The sequence below is a fragment of the Podospora anserina genome, chromosome 1, assembly GCF_000226545.1.
Source record: "Podospora anserina S mat+ genomic DNA chromosome 1, supercontig 1".
In the NCBI taxonomy this organism is placed as follows: Eukaryota; Fungi; Ascomycota; class Sordariomycetes; order Sordariales; family Podosporaceae; genus Podospora; species Podospora anserina.
Genome location: NW_001914859.1, coordinates 2572942 through 2592010, shown reverse-complemented (window position 1 = coordinate 2592010; position 19069 = coordinate 2572942). Strand labels below are relative to the sequence as shown.

At 51.8% G+C, this 19069-nt stretch overlaps 5 protein-coding genes across 5 annotated transcripts, besides 3 other annotated features; 4 read left to right on the top strand and 1 right to left on the bottom strand.

Annotated features, from left to right (window-relative positions):
* Positions 1-50: 50 nt before the first annotated feature.
* Positions 51-134, bottom strand: a tRNA (tRNA-Arg).
* A 1225-nt stretch (positions 135-1359) lies between these two features.
* Positions 1360-1661, bottom strand: PODANS_1_7340 (uncharacterized protein; the record flags this gene model as incomplete). Its single annotated transcript, XM_001912922.1, has 2 exons — positions 1360-1568; positions 1628-1661. The coding sequence occupies 2 exons, from the start codon at positions 1659-1661 to the stop codon at positions 1360-1362; spliced, it is 243 nt and encodes an 80-aa protein (XP_001912957.1).
* A 298-nt stretch (positions 1662-1959) lies between these two features.
* PODANS_1_7330 (uncharacterized protein) lies at positions 1960-2537 on the top strand (the record flags this gene model as incomplete). Its single annotated transcript, XM_001912921.1, has 4 exons — positions 1960-1994; positions 2056-2148; positions 2259-2451; positions 2505-2537. The coding sequence occupies 4 exons, from the start codon at positions 1960-1962 to the stop codon at positions 2535-2537; spliced, it is 354 nt and encodes a 117-aa protein (XP_001912956.1).
* A 2643-nt stretch (positions 2538-5180) lies between these two features.
* On the top strand, positions 5181-6244 carry PODANS_1_7320 (uncharacterized protein; the record flags this gene model as incomplete). The annotated part of the gene is made up of 4 exons (XM_001912920.1): positions 5181-5340; positions 5453-5773; positions 5850-5977; positions 6050-6244. 4 exons carry the CDS (start codon positions 5181-5183, stop codon positions 6242-6244), a joined length of 804 nt encoding a protein of 267 aa, XP_001912955.1.
* Positions 6245-7123: 879 nt separating this feature from the next.
* PODANS_1_7310 (uncharacterized protein) lies at positions 7124-9457 on the top strand (the record flags this gene model as incomplete). Its single annotated transcript, XM_001912919.1, has 5 exons — positions 7124-8293; positions 8364-8461; positions 8516-8679; positions 8779-8942; positions 9002-9457. The coding sequence occupies 5 exons, from the start codon at positions 7124-7126 to the stop codon at positions 9455-9457; spliced, it is 2052 nt and encodes a 683-aa protein (XP_001912954.1).
* A 1301-nt stretch (positions 9458-10758) lies between these two features.
* On the top strand, positions 10759-12186 carry PODANS_1_7308 (uncharacterized protein; the record flags this gene model as incomplete). The annotated part of the gene is made up of 2 exons (XM_001912918.1): positions 10759-11630; positions 11712-12186. 2 exons carry the CDS (start codon positions 10759-10761, stop codon positions 12184-12186), a joined length of 1347 nt encoding a protein of 448 aa, XP_001912953.1.
* Positions 12187-12486: 300 nt separating this feature from the next.
* Positions 12487-12573, bottom strand: a tRNA (tRNA-Lys).
* A 448-nt stretch (positions 12574-13021) lies between these two features.
* Positions 13022-13165: a sequence feature (rRNA 5S).
* Between the last annotated feature and the right edge of the window lie 5904 nt (positions 13166-19069).

Genomic DNA, 19069 nt, shown 5'->3' with positions numbered 1-19069 from the left:
AAGTCTGTCCATAGAGTGATTTGGTGTGGAAGATCAAAAACCACAAAAATCGATCCGCCCAGGGGTCGAACCTGGAACCTCCTGATTAACTGATGGAATCGTAGTCAGACGCGCTGCCATTACGCCAGCGGACCTATTGGGATGATTTGTTGGAGTTTGTATGCGGAAGTAGTATTGAAGTTTAGCCGATGGTGGTTTGAAAAAAGATTTCTGTCTTTGTGGGGTAACTTGTAGATGTCTTGTTCGCACCCTCTGCCGTTTTGGGAAACTGACGGACTATATATCGGTCTGATATAGAAAAACTCAAAAAGAAGAGTAGACAGAGGGGAATTAATCTTGATGTTCGAACTTCAGAATTGATCGCAGAGCAGAGCAAAGCACCGTTCTTGGTTTCGAGATTTCAATAATTGTTAAGGGCTACCTCGGCTGTAACGCAAACCCAAGCGGAAAACAAGTCCCTTTCAGCATGACGAAATGGAAGCTTGGAGCGCCCCACCTCTCTGGCCTCGGCTCGTTCCGTCAACTCTGGACAGCTTCCATGGATGCGGCGGACTTCCCAAGAGTTCCGAAGCCTTCTGAATAGCGACACATAAAACAAACGACACAGCACCAGTCACAACAAATACATCATCCAAAAATCACAAAAGATGGTACGGACATTGTGTGGAATAATCTGCGGCCTTGCGCATTTGTTGACTGGGTCGGTAGGGTCTCGAGTTTCCCGCCTACGTTCTCTCGGCTTTGACAGCTGTCGGCGGCACCATCGGATACGTCAAGACAAAATCTGTCCCTAGCGTTGCCGCGGGCACTGCTGTCGGTCTTTTGTGTAAGTTGATTGTTTCTTCAGCCTGGCAAGGCAACCGGTTGCTGACGCCGTAATGCCCAGATGGTCTTGGTGGTTACCGCCTCCAGAACGGCCAGCCCTTGGGCTTGGAGCTCGCTCTCCTAGCTTCCGTCGTCCTCGGCGGCGCTTCGATTCCTCGTGCGATCAGACTCCGGAAGCCCGTTCCCGTCATGTTGTCGCTCTTTGCGACATACGGCTTGATTACTTTCGGTGACGCGTTCCGTCGCACTTTGTAAAAAGGGGGTTGAAAAGGGGTAGTCGGAAAGGCGTGCCAAAAATAACAAGAATAACCTTATGTACAACCCGATTTCTTGTGTGGAGAGTGTCCTTCTATAGCCATGTTATACAGACCGCAAGTGTTGTTCGTATCGCACAATGGTCCGTATCTCTAACGCTTGTGATGCGATGTGTTCCCTCCGGAGCTGGGGCTGGTGGGTGCCGCAGTTCTTGTTCTCAAATCGACGGTCGGGAGCCTGTGACTGTCATTCGGTTCGAGGGTCGATTTGCTCTCGAGTTTATGAGTTTTCGTCGACGTCCTTCCAGGCTTGCCGAATCTTGTCCTTTTTGTTGGCAACACCACTTCGGTTGAAGCTCTGAGTCTTCCACCGTTCTGCCCTCAGGCAGGCAGAGAGCTCCTCCTTGGCGTCATTGCACATGCCCATGGATTTCCAAAGGAAGCCCCGCATATGGCATTGTTCGAGTGCGATCATCAAGTCTTTGCACGCTGCGAGGGAAAGACGCTTCAGCCAAGATGGAAAATGACGCTAGATCAGGAGAACCTACCGACGTTGTCTTTGGTATGGAGAAGAGGATGCATTGTGGCTGTTGTTTGTGCTGTAATAGTCCTTCGTTTGCGCCAATGAAGTGTGCTTGTACGATGTAGTTGAGAAGCCAGCGTCGATTTCTGGATGTCTTTCTAAATCAATTCAAGGTTTGAAAGCTCGGGCCATTTGTCAGTGGATCTGCCTTGGAGTTCAAGCGGGCCCAGGCTCCAGGATCGATTGCATGGATCTCATACGGCAGTCGATCTCCCAATCACCCGTCTCGACTTCTCAACCGCATCCAATATCAAAAATTTGGCTCCGAAGCTGTGATATTCAGATCCCGACTTCATCATGGCGACACAAGCAGCTCCAGCCAAGAGGCAACAAGGCAAGTTCAGGCCTTGAATCTACCATAAGCTAAGAATGGCAACTGACTCAACTCCTGCCAGACCTCCAAGTTCAGTACAGCACTTACAAGAACACCCTGCAGCAAATTGCGCAGAAAATCGGTGATGTCGAGCAAGAAGCTGAAGAACACAAGTGAGAACTTTTTCTCTGGCGATCTATTTCGGGACCTGCGTCACATCACCACACCGCTTCAAACGATGTCCTCACCGCTTAGTCACTAATACCCAACACCCTGAATATAGACTTGTTCTCGAAACTTTGCAACCACTCCCAGAGGATCGCAAGTGCTTTCGCATGATCAACGGAGTGCTGGTGGAACGGACCGTCAAGGATGTGATCCCTGCGCTGCAAACAAACGCGGAGGGGTTGAAGAAGGTATTGGACGACTTGGTCAAGCAGTACAAGACCAAACAAGATGAGCTAGAGAAGTGGAAGGTATGTGAATTCAATGAAGTCTCATATGATCACTCTCGCTAACCTCCTAACAGAAAAAGAACAACGTCCAAGTGGTACAGTCATGAGTCACTCAAGTGATGAGGTAAAGGACTACCGTGTAGTCGTATAAACACCAGGAACCTGCCATGTCATCAGGAGTCCTCGAAGGATGAAGGGCTTGACGACACGGCACGCAATGGCAAGCTCCTGAGGTCGCCCCTCTGTCAAGACACCTCAAGAGCCTTGTGAGATCATATTGATCAAAAAAAAAAGCAATATGACCACAGCTTGATGACACCCTAAACATCAAACTTCATGTTCCCCGGAGGGTGTGGTGATGAGTTGTACAAATGCCTTTGCTCTCGGGACTGCAGCCCCGTGGCGGGGGTGGGTTTGGGCTGCCCAACCGGCGCTGCGGGGAGCCTTGAGAAACGGTTGGGCTGCGATGGGATTGGCATCAGCGTTGATGGTGTGGGGCTCAACTACTCGACCTGGGTGGGCCAGCATATATGTCAATATTCACACAGCCATGCCCAAACCTGCTTAAACTTGTCTGTCTAGAGCAGGTGTGGCCGTCATCCTTCGAAACGGAAGTATGATCTGACACACCAGCGTTTTCTATGTTGCGGTGGTGATTGTCAGTCCACCCAGCCCCCCTCGAGATTAATCATGTCACGGCTTGTCATCTTTTGTGCTGGCCAATAAGGATACTCACAGTTCTAAAACAAACATTTCCTTCCAATGAAATGCGCCAGTTGAAACTCTGGACTGTTATTGGCTCACAAATCATTCATTTTGGACCACTAATGAAGTTCCCAGCCTCGCTGAGGATTCCGGTGTTGCTTCCAGGACGGCCGGAGAAATACAGGCCAGTCATTCGCAGTCTCACAACGTCAACCCAGCCTTTCGGCCCAAAGCCGCCATCTCGGCCCCATCAGGCTCCCGTCGTCCCCCCCGTTCCGTTCCTGCCTGGGTGTTTACTTGTGACAACAGCCATTGTCGAATCAAGAGCTGGGAGCGTACACCACACCCTGATCTTCCAACCCACGCTGCGCCAAGAGAACCCTTGGCGACAGTAGAACCCACGGCATGACCGCATGTTACAGATCTTTGACCGAGAGATGTGAGTGTATTTGTGATGGGATTGGGAAAACCAAGGAACTATGCGGCCTGGGTCCCATCAGCTCCAGGATGAGCACATGGACTACACTACTGATTTTCACCGCTCTTGACGGGCTGGGAAAGTGGGAAATGGAGCAGCAGCAACAAGTCTGTGTTGCGGCAGGACTATTGCTTGCTTGCTTGCTTGCTTGCTGCAGTACATAGGTCGTATTGAATCCCTACATCCCGCGGACCGAACACGAGCATATTGCAAAGAGATTAGTATTCTGTATCTCTATCAACAACAGAGAGTAGAGAGCCGGTACTTGTTGCTGCGGGCGGGCGTTTGGCAGACGTGTGGTTGATAATGGCGGCTTCTTGGCGATGGAGCTTGTTGTCATGGTGCTGGGGGTGTTGGGGCTGACCGGGGTGGCTCTCGCTTGGAGGACCCGCCTCACCCGCATTCCACATTCCCTCTTTTCACCCGACCTTCAGGTTGTTCCTCCCACAACCGAACCCCACGCGTGCTGCAGCCCTCTTGCATCCAGTTTTCCATGCATCACCGTACCCAAGGCGAAGACTTCTCGACCCTACAGCCAACTCAGACACCACCATTAGGAAACCACCGCGCCCCCGAGCTAGTTGCAAACAGCCCCGGTTAATTAGTAGACAGCAGCAAGTATCACGGCGCAACCTTGGGTACGTATCTATCCGTACCCCGTGTTCGCATGGCATGGCATGGCATCGCAGCGCAGTGCAGCGCATCGCGTCCCGTCACCGAAGCCTTCGCCCTCGTCCATCCACTCTCCTCTCCTCTCCACTCCTCTCCTCCTCTCCCCCCCGGGCACGCACCGCTTTCTAACGCGACTCTGCAGAAGCACTCATCCCACGAGGCACGCAACAATCTATCCTGTCCGGTGCCGACACCGCAGCAGCCAACCACTGCCATCGCATCGCCGTTTGGTGTAACCGCGACTCCATAGCACATAGCACAGAGAGACACTGCCTGCGCGCACCACCACCACGGGGAACATCTGTAGTCAAACCCGGCCACACGGAGAGCCTAGCACTCTGCCTACATCACGGCAGCTTCCTGTGCAGAAGGCTCCATCCAACTGCGACTTGCGCTAGAGGAGAGAGGGCCGTTTCTTGGTAGGACCCGCCAGGAAAACCTATCCCATCCTTGTGTCCGTCTGCCGCCGTCTCCGGCCGACGCCGTTTTCCCTTCACTCGGGCTTGCTCTCAGTATCATCCCGGGCTCCTGTTGCCGGCTGTCATCTGGTCATAGCCCCCCCGCCTCACCCCCTCTTTGCCCCCCTTCCCCCGTCCTGCTCCTTTGCCTCCACCCCACCACCGTCTCGACAGCGCTCCCCCGCCTCCCAGGCTTCCGTTACAGCCTGAAGATCGGGCAGGGAAAACCTGTAGGAAGTAAGCCTGGCCTAGGGTGACGCGCGGAGAGGTACCGCTTGACGCAAGTCTGTTGCAGGTTAAGCCGCAAGCCGAGAGGGTCTCTTGCCTTACCACCCTGCAACGTGTCCAACGACACATCACCTTACTCTATTCCACCTGTGCGAGCTGGCAGTCCAAGGAATTTACAAGAAGTCAGCAGCCGCTGCAGGTAGCCAAATATGTCCGACTCCCCCCAATCCAATTCAAAGGACGTTGAACATGGTGCACCGTCACCCGAGGACGAAGCACAAATGAACGACCCTCAGGACCCACTCTCGAGCGGCCACGCCTATGAGTTTGATGTTAAAGAGCAAGACAGATGGTTACCCATAGCCAATGGTAAGTCAATATTTCCTTCGAAGCTGCTTCTCTGAGCTTCTCTGCTGCTTCCCCTCCCCCCCTTCGCCATGATTCGCATGTTGCGCTTGTCGTGGACCTCTCCCATTCAAGCTTCGCACGCTTGCATGGCGACAGGATCCCCTCCTTGACTGGCGTCGCTTCTGCCCTGCCTATCAGAGACAGCCGTCCCTCCTCCCCCCCGACGGCTATATGTCTAGCGATTCGCCGCCCGAGTCGCCCGAAGCGCCTCGCGCCTCCTCGTCGTCGTCCAAGACGGACAAGGCTGATATATACGATGCTAACATACGAAACTTTGCGCCAGTCGCCCGCATCATGAAGAATGCGCTCCCCGAGAATGCCAAAATAGCCAAGGAGGCGAAGGAGTGCATGCAAGAGTGCGTTAGCGAGTTCATCTCGTTCATTACAAGCGAGGGTAAGCCTGCCACCGGTCCATGAGACATACATGAGGATGTGGTTCAGTTCAGTTGGAACTGACCTATCACACACAGCTTCGGAAAAGTGCCACCAAGAGAAAAGGAAGACGGTGAACGGCGAGGATATTCTGTTTGCCATGACGTCTCTTGGGTTTGAGAACTACGCCGAAGCACTCAAGATTTACTTGTCCAAGTACAGAGAGGTGGGTTTCCTGCTCGAGAGCCACTTGATTGCAGTGTGAGCCGTTACTTACCGTGCCTTTTTTCAACCACAGCAGCAGTCGACATCAAACCGCGACGGCCAACAAAACAGACCAAACAGCCAGGGTTACGGTGCGCCAGGCCAGTCGAATCCTGGCGGCGGCTTTGCCGGTGGTGATCTCGGAGGCCAGCCAGAGGGCGCTGATGCCCAAGGCTACAACATCTACGGAGCTCAGCCAGGTCACAACGGTGCACCTGGGGAGTATTAATCCCTTGATTTCTGGGACCTGTGCCCAATGCTTTTCTTCTTTCTATCTGTATGAGTATCTACACTCGGTTGGGAGGAGTTGGTTTGGTGTTCTGCAAAAGACAGCCGACATCTGAGCCCTGGCCGAAAGGTACATGAGGACAAAGTTGGTTTTGGCGGGATGGTAAGGGCTTGGGAAAACAAGGACAGGTCTTGCGTTTTGTGCTTTTGTGGGCAGCAGTTAGATTCCCCTTGACGTTGACACTGCTGTAGGCCGTTCTGGTTTGTTGATTTGGATGGGTTGATTTAGCTGTAATTGATTTTGTAAAGTTGACTAAGCTCGAAGTGAATGATATTATCAATTATTCACTTGTCGCCCTCACCTTCTCTCACCTTCCAGTGCTCCCATATAATGCTCGGCGAGTGTTGTCACTCGGTCAAGGGTGGTTGCTCCAAGACTGACCGCCTTCCTGATTGGGCCCCGCAGCATCCACCGCGCACGTGCCACTAGCGGGGAAGACCCTTCAACCGCAAAAAGTTCAACCAGCCTTTTTCAACTTTTCCAGCAACAAAGGTGGAGTTTGAAGTGGCAGAAAAGCTGAGGAATCGCCAGCGACCAGGCAACCCAGCAACCGACATCCTAGACACTGCTGGCTGGCAGAGATCACAGCTTCATTTTTGTCTCTTTTCAAAATAGGGACGAGGCGACAACTATGCTGATTCGGCAACCCTCTGGTAAATCCCCACGTCACGCAAAAGGTTAACGCGCCCTTGACCACGATCAATTTGATCTTGTCCGGTTCGCCTCCCCGAACCAACCTTCCTCCGAACAGCACCTACCTCCTCAAACCCGGTGTCGTCGACCGGTTATTCGAAAAGAGACATTGACCTCTCTCACAAAATGACGACCAATACCCCCCTCTCGCGCCTGGCCTATGCGCCAACTGTGGCTTCGTCGCCAATCAAGCCGATCCTGAGAAAACCAACAGCATCCGTACTGGGCACACGATCCCGCGCCGACGATTCAGATGGAGCCGATGAGGAGGAGCACCCTATGAAAAGGCAGAAGAAGACGGTCGTTTTCAATGAGAACTTGAATATGGTTAGGGAGATCAGCGGCAAGAGCTTTGAAGACGCCAAGCGTGAGGTCAGACAGGCCCTCGAGGGCAAGGCCCGCGGTGACGAACAAGACTACGACAACCTCAAGGACCTGTTTGCGCCGAGCAACAGGAACAGCAGTCCCGACGAGGATGAGGAGGATCCGAGGCACCAGGAGCTGCTGGGTTACGTAGTCGCCTTGACTGGCTATGTACCGATGCTTGGGCGTTCATGCACGGGTCTTGTTCGAAGTGTTCTTCGGTGCTCTTGGCTGGATAGGGACGAGAACTTCGCCAAGGCCTATATTCAGCTGCTGGCTGCGCTTTCGTCGGTGCAAGCGTCGTTTTTCGCCGAGATTCTCAGGATGATGGTTGAAAAGTTCGTCGAGACGAAGAGTTCCTCGGCTGTGCCTGGATTCCCACCTGTTGACTTGGAGACGAGGAAGAAGCGGCTGCATGTTGGAATCAAGTACTTGCTGGATCTGTTTCCGGCGGGGTCCAAGATGATTATCAAGCTTGTTACCTCCAAGTTTCCCTACACAGATGAGCCTAAGGCGGTCCACATGTCGTACATCGATCATCTTCTGCGACTCAAGACCTCCCGCCCTGATCTGGAACGAGATATCATGGAGCTCATCCTCGCGCAGCTGGTGAAGCTTGATGTGGAGATGACACTCGATCTCGAAAACGATGAAGATGATACCACGAGGGCGGTAATGCGATCAATCCAGACTGATGCCAAGGATGACCAGGAGGATGACGAAAGCGACGACGAGTCGGTAATGAGCGATGACGATGATCTGCCCGAGGAGACAAAGCGGGTGATAAAAATCAAGAACAAGCTGGAGACACTAGATGCGATCATGGACCTTGTGTTTTCCATCTACGATCCCATCTTTGAGAAACCGGACAGCGACGAGGCTGTGGCGTGTTTCGAGAATCTTTTGAGCGATTTCAAGAATGTCATTCTGCCGGTATGTCTACACTCTGCCGGCTTCGTGACCTGACAATCCAGTGGTTGAGTGCTGACCGTTTACGCTTCAGCATCTCAAATCCCGCCATACGCAGTACTTGCTGTTCAAGTTTGCCATGAAGTCTGATCAACTCATGGAGATGTTTCTTGGCCTGCTACTCTCTGTTGCGTAAGTCTAGGGTTCTTGGCCATTGTTTGTTGGCGGTATGCTGATCTTGTGCAGATTCTCCTCCACCGAGGCGCCAGTCATCAAACAGGCTGCGGCAGCGTATCTCGCAAGCTTTACTGCTCGTGGTGCCAGAGTTCAGAGCCACACTGTGCAGTTGATTGTGTCTTGTCTTTTGGACTACATTGACTACTATCGGGAGACGCACAGGCACTGTCGTGGTCCGGACGTGCGGCGGTACTCATTATACTAGTAGGTTCTCTCTGCAGACCTTGATTTCTTTGTCAGAGGCTAACAATTTCTCAGCGCCTCTTTCCAAGGGCTGCTCTACATCTTTTGCTTCCGGTGGAGAGATCTCCTCGACCAGGGTGCACTCCCAGACAACGTTGACTGGGACGATCCGGCGTCGTTCCTCGGACAAGATCTGCCCTGGATGCCAGATCTCAAAAAGAGAATGCACGCCAATATTGCCAGCAAGCTCAATGTAAGTTTCTTGTTCTTATCACCCAGTATCAGCTCAGTATAGCTAAACCCCCCTACCAGCCCCTCAAATGCTGCTCCCCCGTCATCGTCGAAGAATTCGCCCAACTTGCTCACCACCTTGGGCTGATGTACATCTACCCCCAAATCGAAAAAAACAAGAGCATTCACCTCTCGCAGTTTTACACTGGGAGTTATGCCCAAGGCGGCGCGCTGAGGGACACGGGGTTTGAGTTTGATAATGAGAAGTGGACGCATTTGGAGGCTTGTTTCCCGTTTGATCCGTTTCAGCTGCCCATCGCGAGAAGGTGGTTAGATCTGGAGAATAACTATGTTACTTGGTCGCCGATTAGTGTGTTGAGGAAGCCGGGGGCGGAGGCTACTGATGAGGATGAAGAGGAGGAGGATAGTGATGAGGAGGGGAGTGAGGAGGAGAGTGAGATGGGGGAGGAGGAGTTGGAGGATAGGGAGGAGTTGTTTGAGGAGGATACGGCTACTGATGATGAGAGGGCGGATTAAGAGGGGAGATGTGAAGCGGTGGTATGCATGGACCTGGCGTTGGGGAGGGTGCTTTTGTGCACCAAAGTAGTCTTTTTCGATATGGGATATGGTGGGGGGTTATTGCTCTTTTTTTTCGGAAGGGAGGGATGGGGCGCATTATGGGATTAGCATCGGAAGCGGCGTTATTGATATTGTATGTTTTTGTTGTCTTTTTTCCTTTTCTTGTTTGGTGATAGACTGTTGTTTTCGGTCATCATGGAGCGAACTGTAGTTGGAGTGAATAGAGCTTGTTGAGATGCCTTGTTGTTGTGGTTGTTGTTGTTGTTGTGAGGAGGGTACAGTTAGAATATCCGTACGTAGAATGATGACATTGTTCTACTTGGAGGGATTGCTCAGTTCTTGGTAGAGGTGAGCGGCGTGGCTGATTGGACCACATGCTCACCAAATCAGCCTTGGGTAGACTACGGCTAATCGGGATGGCGCTGATCGACGTGTTACAATAAACCAAGAGATATGTTGGTCTGGGGCGAGGAGGCCAGTTTATTTTCCAACTCTACAAGGCCACAGACCGTACCTGAGGATTGGGGGCTGTGTTACATGTTGTGTTTTATGTTTATTTTTTACTTGGTGGAAGATGGCTGCATCTTTCTGAAGTTTGAGAATCTGAGGTTTGGTTCGTACAGAACGGAGCATGCCTATCTATCTATGGTGGTGCATTCATCTTTGACCAACTCAGTATAAGGTATGGTTGCATCCTTCAACGCTACATCAATACCACCTGTTCAGACGGATGTGGGCTTGAGAATTGGGAGACTTTAATGACAATACATTCTATTCTGGGTTGATTGATCAAAACAGCTAGCTGGCTGGTTCGGGGAGAGTACCTAGGGCAGCCAACAACAATGACAGATCAACACCCCCCACAAGACGATAACACCACCACCACCCACAACAACAACACCCACAGACCATCGTTCGTTTCGTTTTGGAAAAAAGGGAAGGAATTAGCTTTGGGGCAGGGGAGGAAGAAGAAGGAGGTGAAGTTTGTAGAAGCGGGGGGGTCGGCTGTTGGTAGCGGTGGTGGTAAGTTGCCATTCTCTTTTTTTTCTGTGGGATGATTCCCTGACAACCCCTACGTACATGAATACTACCACAGCAAGTGCTGTTTTGTTTAAGGTCAGAAGTATTTGTCACTACACACCTGTCATGCGATGCGGCTCAATATAAATGTTGCGGGGAAGGGTTGCTGTCGGGTTCGGATTTGGGGAGGAAAGATTTGTCATTGTCTTGTCTTTTGGTAGGCGGTCTGAAGGACCTTGATGGCTGGGGGTTGTTCTAGGGGGGGTGATCATCGATCATCTTATACCCTACCATGTTTTCCCAACTCCGATCTATGCACGGTAGTTGCACAGTGTAGTGGTTTTGTTAAATCTTTCTCATTCCTACCACCTTACCTGAGGTGTGTCTCTGACTTTGGCTGTCCCCTTCATCACCACCTACACCACCACACCACCATTATGATCTACCTACAACTGTACCAGCCCCCTAACTTTTGCTCCTCATCCCCAGAACAATCATCAGACAACCAAGGAAACGACGGCTCTGGAGTCCCAGAATCAAAAGCCGCCCACCGCCGCGCCCAAGTCAGACGAGCGCAGATCCAGCACCGCCAACGCAAAGCCAACTATGTCAAGGAGCTTGAGCAAGAGGTGGCCAAGATAAGGAAGCAGATTGAGGACGTGGACAAGGAGAGGAGGGTGTTGAGGGTGGAGAATGAGGGGATGAAGGCCGAGTTGAGGTTGAGGAACGGGGTGTCATTCCCAGGTCCACAGCCAGCGCCGCCGCAACAGCAGCAAGGGGTAGCAGGGCCGTGGTATATGTCTGAAAAAATGAACTTCACAATGACGATGCAGCTCGGCTACGACGAGGTGCTAGGCGCGCCGTGTTACATGGTTAGCGGGTTATCATCCCCAGGGTTTGAAGCAGTGACGAAAGCCACCACAGCAGCAACCGCCATCCCCAACTCTAGCATCCTACCCACACCACCGACAACAGCAACTTTCGCCCCTGCTTCCTCTTCCTCGATCACCACCCCAACCAAAAACCCCATCACCAACACCCCCGACCACCCCCCCGAGCTACCCTACATGACCCCACCCCAAATCCAAACCGCCATCAACTTTATCCTCGCGTTGGTCTTCCCCCCCCGCCTTTTTCTCTTGAACCACTACTGACTTTTTGTCTCTCGAAATAGACTAGAACACACCTGCAGAACCCACTTCCACCCCTCCCACTTCTCCCCTTCCACCTCCTCCCCAGTCACCACCCCCCCATTCCACTCCTCCCAAGGGCACTCCCTCACCGCAACATCCCTCGCCCTGTCCTCCGCCCCGTCATCAATTTTCACAGCCGCCAAACGCACCCAGCTTTTCCCGGGAAGTGGCATCAATCTCAAACCATCATCATCGGGAACTGAGTCCCTAGAATGGGAAAACTCAGCCCTCACACTAAAAAATTTGTACCGGCTCTCAAAAGTGTTGGAAAAAGAAGGCGAGGACAGGACCGAGATCACGCCTGTGCAGGCTTGGTTTGAGATTTTGGCAAAATATGGGGTGGAGAGGGTGATGGGACGGGTCGAGAGGTTGAAGGGGGAGTTGGGGGTTAGGAGGGTGGTGAGGTGTCCGCATTTTGGGGCGAGGGTGGATAGGGGGGAGTGGGAGGTGGTTGTTGAGGGGGTTATGAGGTGAGGGGAGGGATGGGAGGGAAGGTGGAAAGGTTGGGAAGAATGAGGAGGTGGTAGGGGGAGAATGGGATATCAAGAGAGGAAGGGATGGATGTGGTGATGTATATGGTTATGTATTGTATACCAGATGTCAATCACACATACCTGGTAAGGCAAGTATGAAACAATCATGGCTCTCAACAAAGGAGGGCTCAACCAACATAATTCAGGAAGAGTGTATACCCATTGTCCAAGATAGCAGAAGAAAAAAAGATTCTTAGGAGGGGGAAAAAATATACATGGCAGTGTCGTTAGACGGGAATTGAGCCCGACGTGGGGGTCGAACCCACAACCTTGAGATTTCGGAGTACTCCTTAAGAGTCTCACGCTCTACCGATTGAGCTAGCCGGGCGAAGTGGCTATTTCAACCATGTGTCTTGATGTTGTTTTGGCGGCAAAGTTGAGGTATTTATCATAGGTGTGTAGTTGTTGAGAAAATTTCGTGGTTAAGTTTTTTGTGGGAATGAATGTGGGTCCTTCAGGGGAGGCTAAGAAGGAAAGGCCATGGAAGAGAGTTTATGTTTTGAGAGTGAAATTTTATGATTCAAGGTTTTCCATTATTCTGCTGGACTGCTTGAGAGGAGGCATCAGGGAGAAAAGGAACCTGGCGGGAAATGGTTGATGTTCAGCTTGAGAGAGAAAAGCCCAACCAGCTTGAGCATGAACACACATAAAGAGCGCGTATGTGATGCACTTTCGATACTTCTCTTGCTTGATGCCCAATGGATCTCAGCAAAACCTCCTCTTGAAGACACTCTTGCAATTTTTCAAACACACAGTCAAAACATCAACAATCCAAGCAAAAAGTGGGCACCAGCGAAAACATACAACACCAGGGATTCCCCAGTGGTCACCCACCTGAGTACTGATCTGGCCCTTTCAAGCTTATCTAGGGCAGAGCGGACGGGATGCCGAGTTTTCTTGAAGGTATGGTCGTATGTGATGGTTTGGGTCTGACTCGGGGCTTGTGTAGCCTTGCTGGCTGGTGAGTGCGTGTTGCCTTCACCGTCTGATCTGAGAGATAGTGAAGTCTGCAGGTTGGAGACCGTGAGGGAAGGAAGGTTGGGTATCTTCAGAGGTCTCGTGTGCTCGTTCTTATAGTGGTGTTATTGAGGGAGGTTGTTGTCGTGCTCGAGGTGTAGGTGGCAAGGTAGACTTGCTTAGGAGTCTGCGTGTCTTCTTAGAAGCTGGCTTGAATAGAGGAGGAGACTCGGAGCTTTACAGTGCTTGGTACAGAGAAGGCAGGTGATCTTCCTGCGGCATATAGTGTTGGTATGGTCAGTTAGATGGTGTTCTTGGGATTGTTGGGATTGTAAGCTTGATTAGGGGATGTCTCGAGTGTCAACCGCGATCACCGCTGAAACAAGTTGACCTCTGGAAGGGCGGCCATCGAAACAAGAACTGACTATCAAATGATAGAAAGTATGCCGAGTCTATTGGGATTGATCTGCTCAGCCGTCCGTGTCGTCCAGAAGAGCCGACGAGGAGTCCGGAAGGACGAACGGCCGCGCCATATGAATGCTTACCGTTAGCTGCCTCACTTGACAGAAACATCCTGTCCGTCTTACGCCCGAATCGATTCGGAGCCTTCAACCAGAAAAGAGATTGATGCCGTATGTGGCCATGTCGATCATCTCAGCTGTTCTTCTGTCATCACGTGGCTGGATGTTCAAGTCAGCAGAGACGATCTAGCCCGCCGTAAACATTTTTGAGTTGCCAGACCAAGAAGATGACCGCATGTGAACGAGGCCATCCCATATTCCAGCTCTCAATCTCAATCCGCCTCTCTGCGGAAGATTTGATGTCTTGGTACAATCTTCACCTCGTCTCTTTCTTCGACTGTTCCAACCCAACGACGTCACCAAGCCGGAGTTTTCCATTCCCTCCCTCCCCTATAATTTGTGGCTTGCCACCATCCCCATTCGTTAGTAACAAGCGAGTTCTTACTCAAATATATCCTGTGGCTTCCCTGTCCTTCTTCATACGAACGTGCCTCTCTCTTGGCCCCAGCCACAACTACCCAACTTTTATCTTCACCGTAAGAACATGTACGTACGTAAATCATCAACAAAAACGGGCCGAAATTTCCATCACAGCAATGATTCCAGACATCTGGCAGCATGTGCCTCCTCGTCATTGTCCTGTCATCGACAACCGAGGGAATATCACACCCATTTCCAGAGCTGAAGGGCGTCTAGACCCTAGCTTCAAATTTACTGCTCAACATTCCAAACCAACAACCTTCTGACATTGTTTATTTCCGCCAAGCGGTGTGGTGTGTGTAAGTAAGCTGGTGTGAGTGGCCAGCCCCTCCCTCATGCCCCCTGAATGGGGGTCAGAAGATTGATGAACAACCAGCTCCCACATTCGTCGACACACACCCTCTTCTCGACTTCTCCATCAACCTCTGAAACCATAACAAATTTGTGAAATTCGATAGCGTCAGGGCTCTGCAGAAGATGAAGCTTTTTTCCCCCAGGGGGTAAACAAGAAAAACAAGAAATAGATCTACGTGTGGCGCTCAACCTTGACGTTCCAGTGATTTTAAAAGAAACAGGAACAAGCTAGTCTCCTTGCCTGTTCAGTGGGCGCGCGCGCGCGTAGCGTGTTGCTGTATGGCCTATATGCTTCGCCTCTCTCAGATCAAATCGAGAACGGGAAGGATTGTGATGCCCCTTTTGACAGTACATACGCTCAATGGCTAGCGTGAAATATAGGACTGTGTGCTCCGTTTAGTAATTGGATAAGCAAAATATACATATTATACAACGCGGCAGGGTAGGTGGCGGACTGATAAGATGTCGTCCGAATTATGTCGAAGCTGTACCTGAAACCTTCTGTTTCCATGAGACATTGACTTTTTCTGCATCCGACAACTGACATCTGTCTGGCGTGCACATGCATGTTATGCAGGGTCCTGGGACAGGAATAACTCTTTGTTAAGCTTGACTCAATTATTGAGCCGAAAGCTGACTGGGATCATCTGATACTTTCTTGAGTCTGGTCATGGCGTCCATGTGTCTTCTGAATCAACAGAAGGTGGGACGATCAAGATCCAATTGAGGTAACCAAGACCGTGATGATTCCTGACTGACAGCATGCGATGCGGCTGAAGGTTGACGTGGTAGCGTGACGGTGCCAAACCAAAGTCCCCCCTTGGACGGGGCTCGAGGGGTTGCAGGGATGGCCTCCCCACCCTGCCTCTTTGTCGTGCTAGTCTTTGATAAGTCCTCCCGTATTCAATTCCCAGAGCAGTCAACAGGATGCAGAAATGTCGGACGATTTAACCCAGCTACGCAGGCCAAGGTCTTGAGAAGGTAGCATTGCAGCAGCGTTGTGGATGTCGTGCTATGCGAACCAGCAATCCAGCATCTGTTCAGACGTGGGCGCACAGAGACCGAAGAGGTGAGTAAATCCCAAACAATTTGATGACGGGACGTGGTCATGTCAAAGACTGCCGGTTGGCCTCGGAAACATTCCAAAGACTCTTCGGTTGCTCCAACTCGTCATTGGAATGTCTTGCTGTGAATTTTGTGTCACCTACCCCGGTAGCGCCTCGCCGGGTATCTCGTTTTGGTGAAGCGGTTACCGAAGGTCTGTTCAGATTGGGGGCCAAACTGCGAACTTGTCTCAGCCACTGACCTTGGTAATTTGCAACGGCGTTTCCTTCTGACCTAGTGGCATTCGCCACCAAATTCCTGCCAGCAGTTACAAAATCATAGAGGAGTCCAATGTGGATGAGTTGGGTTGCAAGACATACAGCCCAAGAAGCTCGGCTTATGTGTGACTGGAGTGTTGATGAGTTGGTTCGCAGATGGATACGAGCCATGAGGGCTGCACCCAATATTTTTGTGGGATTTCTCGAGCTTCTGGGGTCCGCCACGGTGGCTTGCTGCATTAAGATGAATCGACAGGGATTGTAGTATGTAAGTGTGTGTATGCGTTGGGGGGTTGCATATTGGGGGGGCAGCCAGCATGGGAAATCAAAAGTGCGATACGCCGATGGTGATGCTGATATTTGAGTGGTTAAAACAACAGTTGTCAAAACTCGTGCGAAGTCTTGATAGCGTTGATATGGCAATGCTACCTTGGACGGATGCTGATGCGAGCTCGCCCAGTTTGTATGTCTTTTTGCTGACCGCAAGACTCGTGTTACTGTCCATCCCCGAAAGCCAGCATCGGATTGTGATGCTGTACTCCCTCGTCGGGTAGCTACCAATTCTCCGCGAACGTCCGCCGAGACTCTGTTGACGTCCACTTGACTCCGCTATCGTTACGTACTATCGTCAGTATCCGAGACCATCGCATGGTAGCCAAAAATAGGACGAATGTAAGTTGAAAGGGCAAAGATATGTCCAAGAAGCAACAACAGGCCGGACTCAACCTTAATAAGTTGTATCGATATTGCTGCGGTGATGGGGTCAGTAATGAACTGTGCAGGTGCCTGCATGAATCGTGCCTTGTTGGTTGCTGTACGGCGAGGTCTATCAGGGACTTTGTGTTTTCTGACTGCATGGTTAATGTCGGACTTGAGTCAACTTGGCGAGAATTTGAGTGTCAGAGTGCCCGGTGTACGGTGCCCGAGGCCGAGGTCTCTCTGAGAGTGGTGTCCATATCACAGTCGTCGACCTCAACATCAAACCCCCACTCACCACACACCCTCTTTTGAGACAGTGTCTTGCATCTTGCTGGCTTTACAGCCCCGTGGGGAGATGGATATGGATAGACTGATAACAGTCGCTGAGTACGTCCCCAGATTTCAATATCGGCAGCTTCCATTCCGGAGAAGTGCTTGGCGATCTTGGGTCTACCTACGGCGTCGTTTGTGAGACGTGAAGGCGGTCGGGAGAAAAGCCAGAGAGTTCCGGAGTCTGGTACGGCAAGGTGAGCGAGTGCTCAGAGATGGCACAGTCGGCAGAGTCGGTTGCGGATGGCACTGATGGCTTGACGATTGCAGGGCTGAGCGCGGAGTAGGTAGGGGGTGGGGCAGCAGGTGATCGAGCTATGCCTCTTTCGTTGCGCTCAGCTGCAGTTCGGACAATAGCCCTTCAACCGCTTGCCCCAAACCGACAAAATGCATACAGCTTATTCCAGTCAAAAGAGCGAACTGCGAGATGCGACCATCAGCGAATCGCCGTCACCTTCCTGAGCGGTGAGAATGGCATGACTGTCTGCTGAAAGGTCGTCAAACAGGTACCTGAATCCGAGGAGCGTCCGTGCCGCCTGTCCAATCAAACGAGAGAGGTCACTGAAATAAAGTTATCATGCCCCTGGCTTGCTGGCTCAAAGGGGAAACAGAGCAACAGCAAGAACCGGACGATCGCCTCCATCAACAATGATCACCGGCCGGTCCCAGCAGGCCGGGGTCCTCTTCAATAGTCCCGAATAGCTGGACCTTTCTGATGGATCTCCCAGTGGACCAACACGTGTGAGCTCGGACTGGACTCGTTTTCTCATCTTCTGAAGGGATTTCAGATTCCAGCTTCCATTCGGGGTACTCTGTCGAGCGTCATCGGACCGGCATTTATTGGACCGGGCTGACAGAACAAAACTCCATATCCATCCGCACAGCTCCGCGCCGTCCTCGTATCCCGCCTGGTGACACAGAAGTCGACGGTGTGTGCATTGAGGGCATTGGCCTCCCGTAAAAAATAAAAAATAAAAAGGCCTGTCATGTACAGGTTAGGCCTAGTTAGCCGAGCCCGTCACCGGATGGCTTGACCACGGGGGGCCGGCTTCCAGCAATCCCCAATTTCCATGCGCCGAGGGGCAATGCAATGGAAGCCTGGACCGGACCTGGGCCCGTTGAACTCCTTCACCAAAGATGCTTGGCGAGACAAAATTTCCACATCAGCATGCTGGCAACACTTCAGCCCATCGCTGACCATGGCGTTCTCCGATTATCCGGCCCCTTCACCGAGCAATCCTTCGACGGTCTCGCGAGAATATGGGCACGGAGTAGCTTTGGAGAGTCTGAGTGGATGGTTCAACAGCGGAGAGCCAGTCCTGGTCTGAGAAGAAGTCATAACCCAGCAACAAAATGTCAGAAATGCCCTCAATAGCCACCCCACTGAGAGAAAATCTTATCATGGCGCTTGTCATTTCCCCTGGTTCCAGTTGGAGTGCCGAAGAAGGGATTGGTTTTTTGGAGCCACCCACATCAACATCACCACATCGGCCCTCATTCGTTGGCTGCGAGTCCCGCCGTCAACCAAGATCAGTCGTATGTACTGTAGCAACAGCAACAGCACCAGCAGCAGCCTGACCGTTGCGACCATCAGGGACCACACCAACTGCACCTCCGTACGCAATATTGCCGCTGCATTCCTGGACTGGAAGTCTTGATGTGCACCACACCCCTGTCTCACTGACCCACCCCTTTCGACGATGGAAAAAAGAACCCCTGCAATCTGTTGTCTCTGTCGAACGAGATGACCCACCAGGTCTCTCGCTTCTTTCCATGCCCAGACCAGGTGCTTGCTGGGCTCGCTGGCCTGGCGCAAGGGCCCAGCCAGTCGCGCGCTCCAAAGGAGTGTTAGCTTTGCGGGGGGCCCTTGTTCCGCCTATTCCTAGCAGAGAGGAGCAGCGTTGCTGTCTGTGCAACCTATGGTTCGCGATGGCCATTTCCGCAATACGCCCACATCGTGCCCTCGGCGAGCGAGAAAGTGAGATGGATCCTGCCGTACACCCCTCCCCCCGCTGACAGTTTGCGATGGTGATACATATAGAGATGGCCTCCCCCACACGTCTTCGATGGCTTTTCCTTCTTTCTGCCATTCGGTTAACCCAACCCTGTCATTCGTTTTAGTCGGTGTTGACGTCCTTCACTGGGCGTACAAGGCTTCACC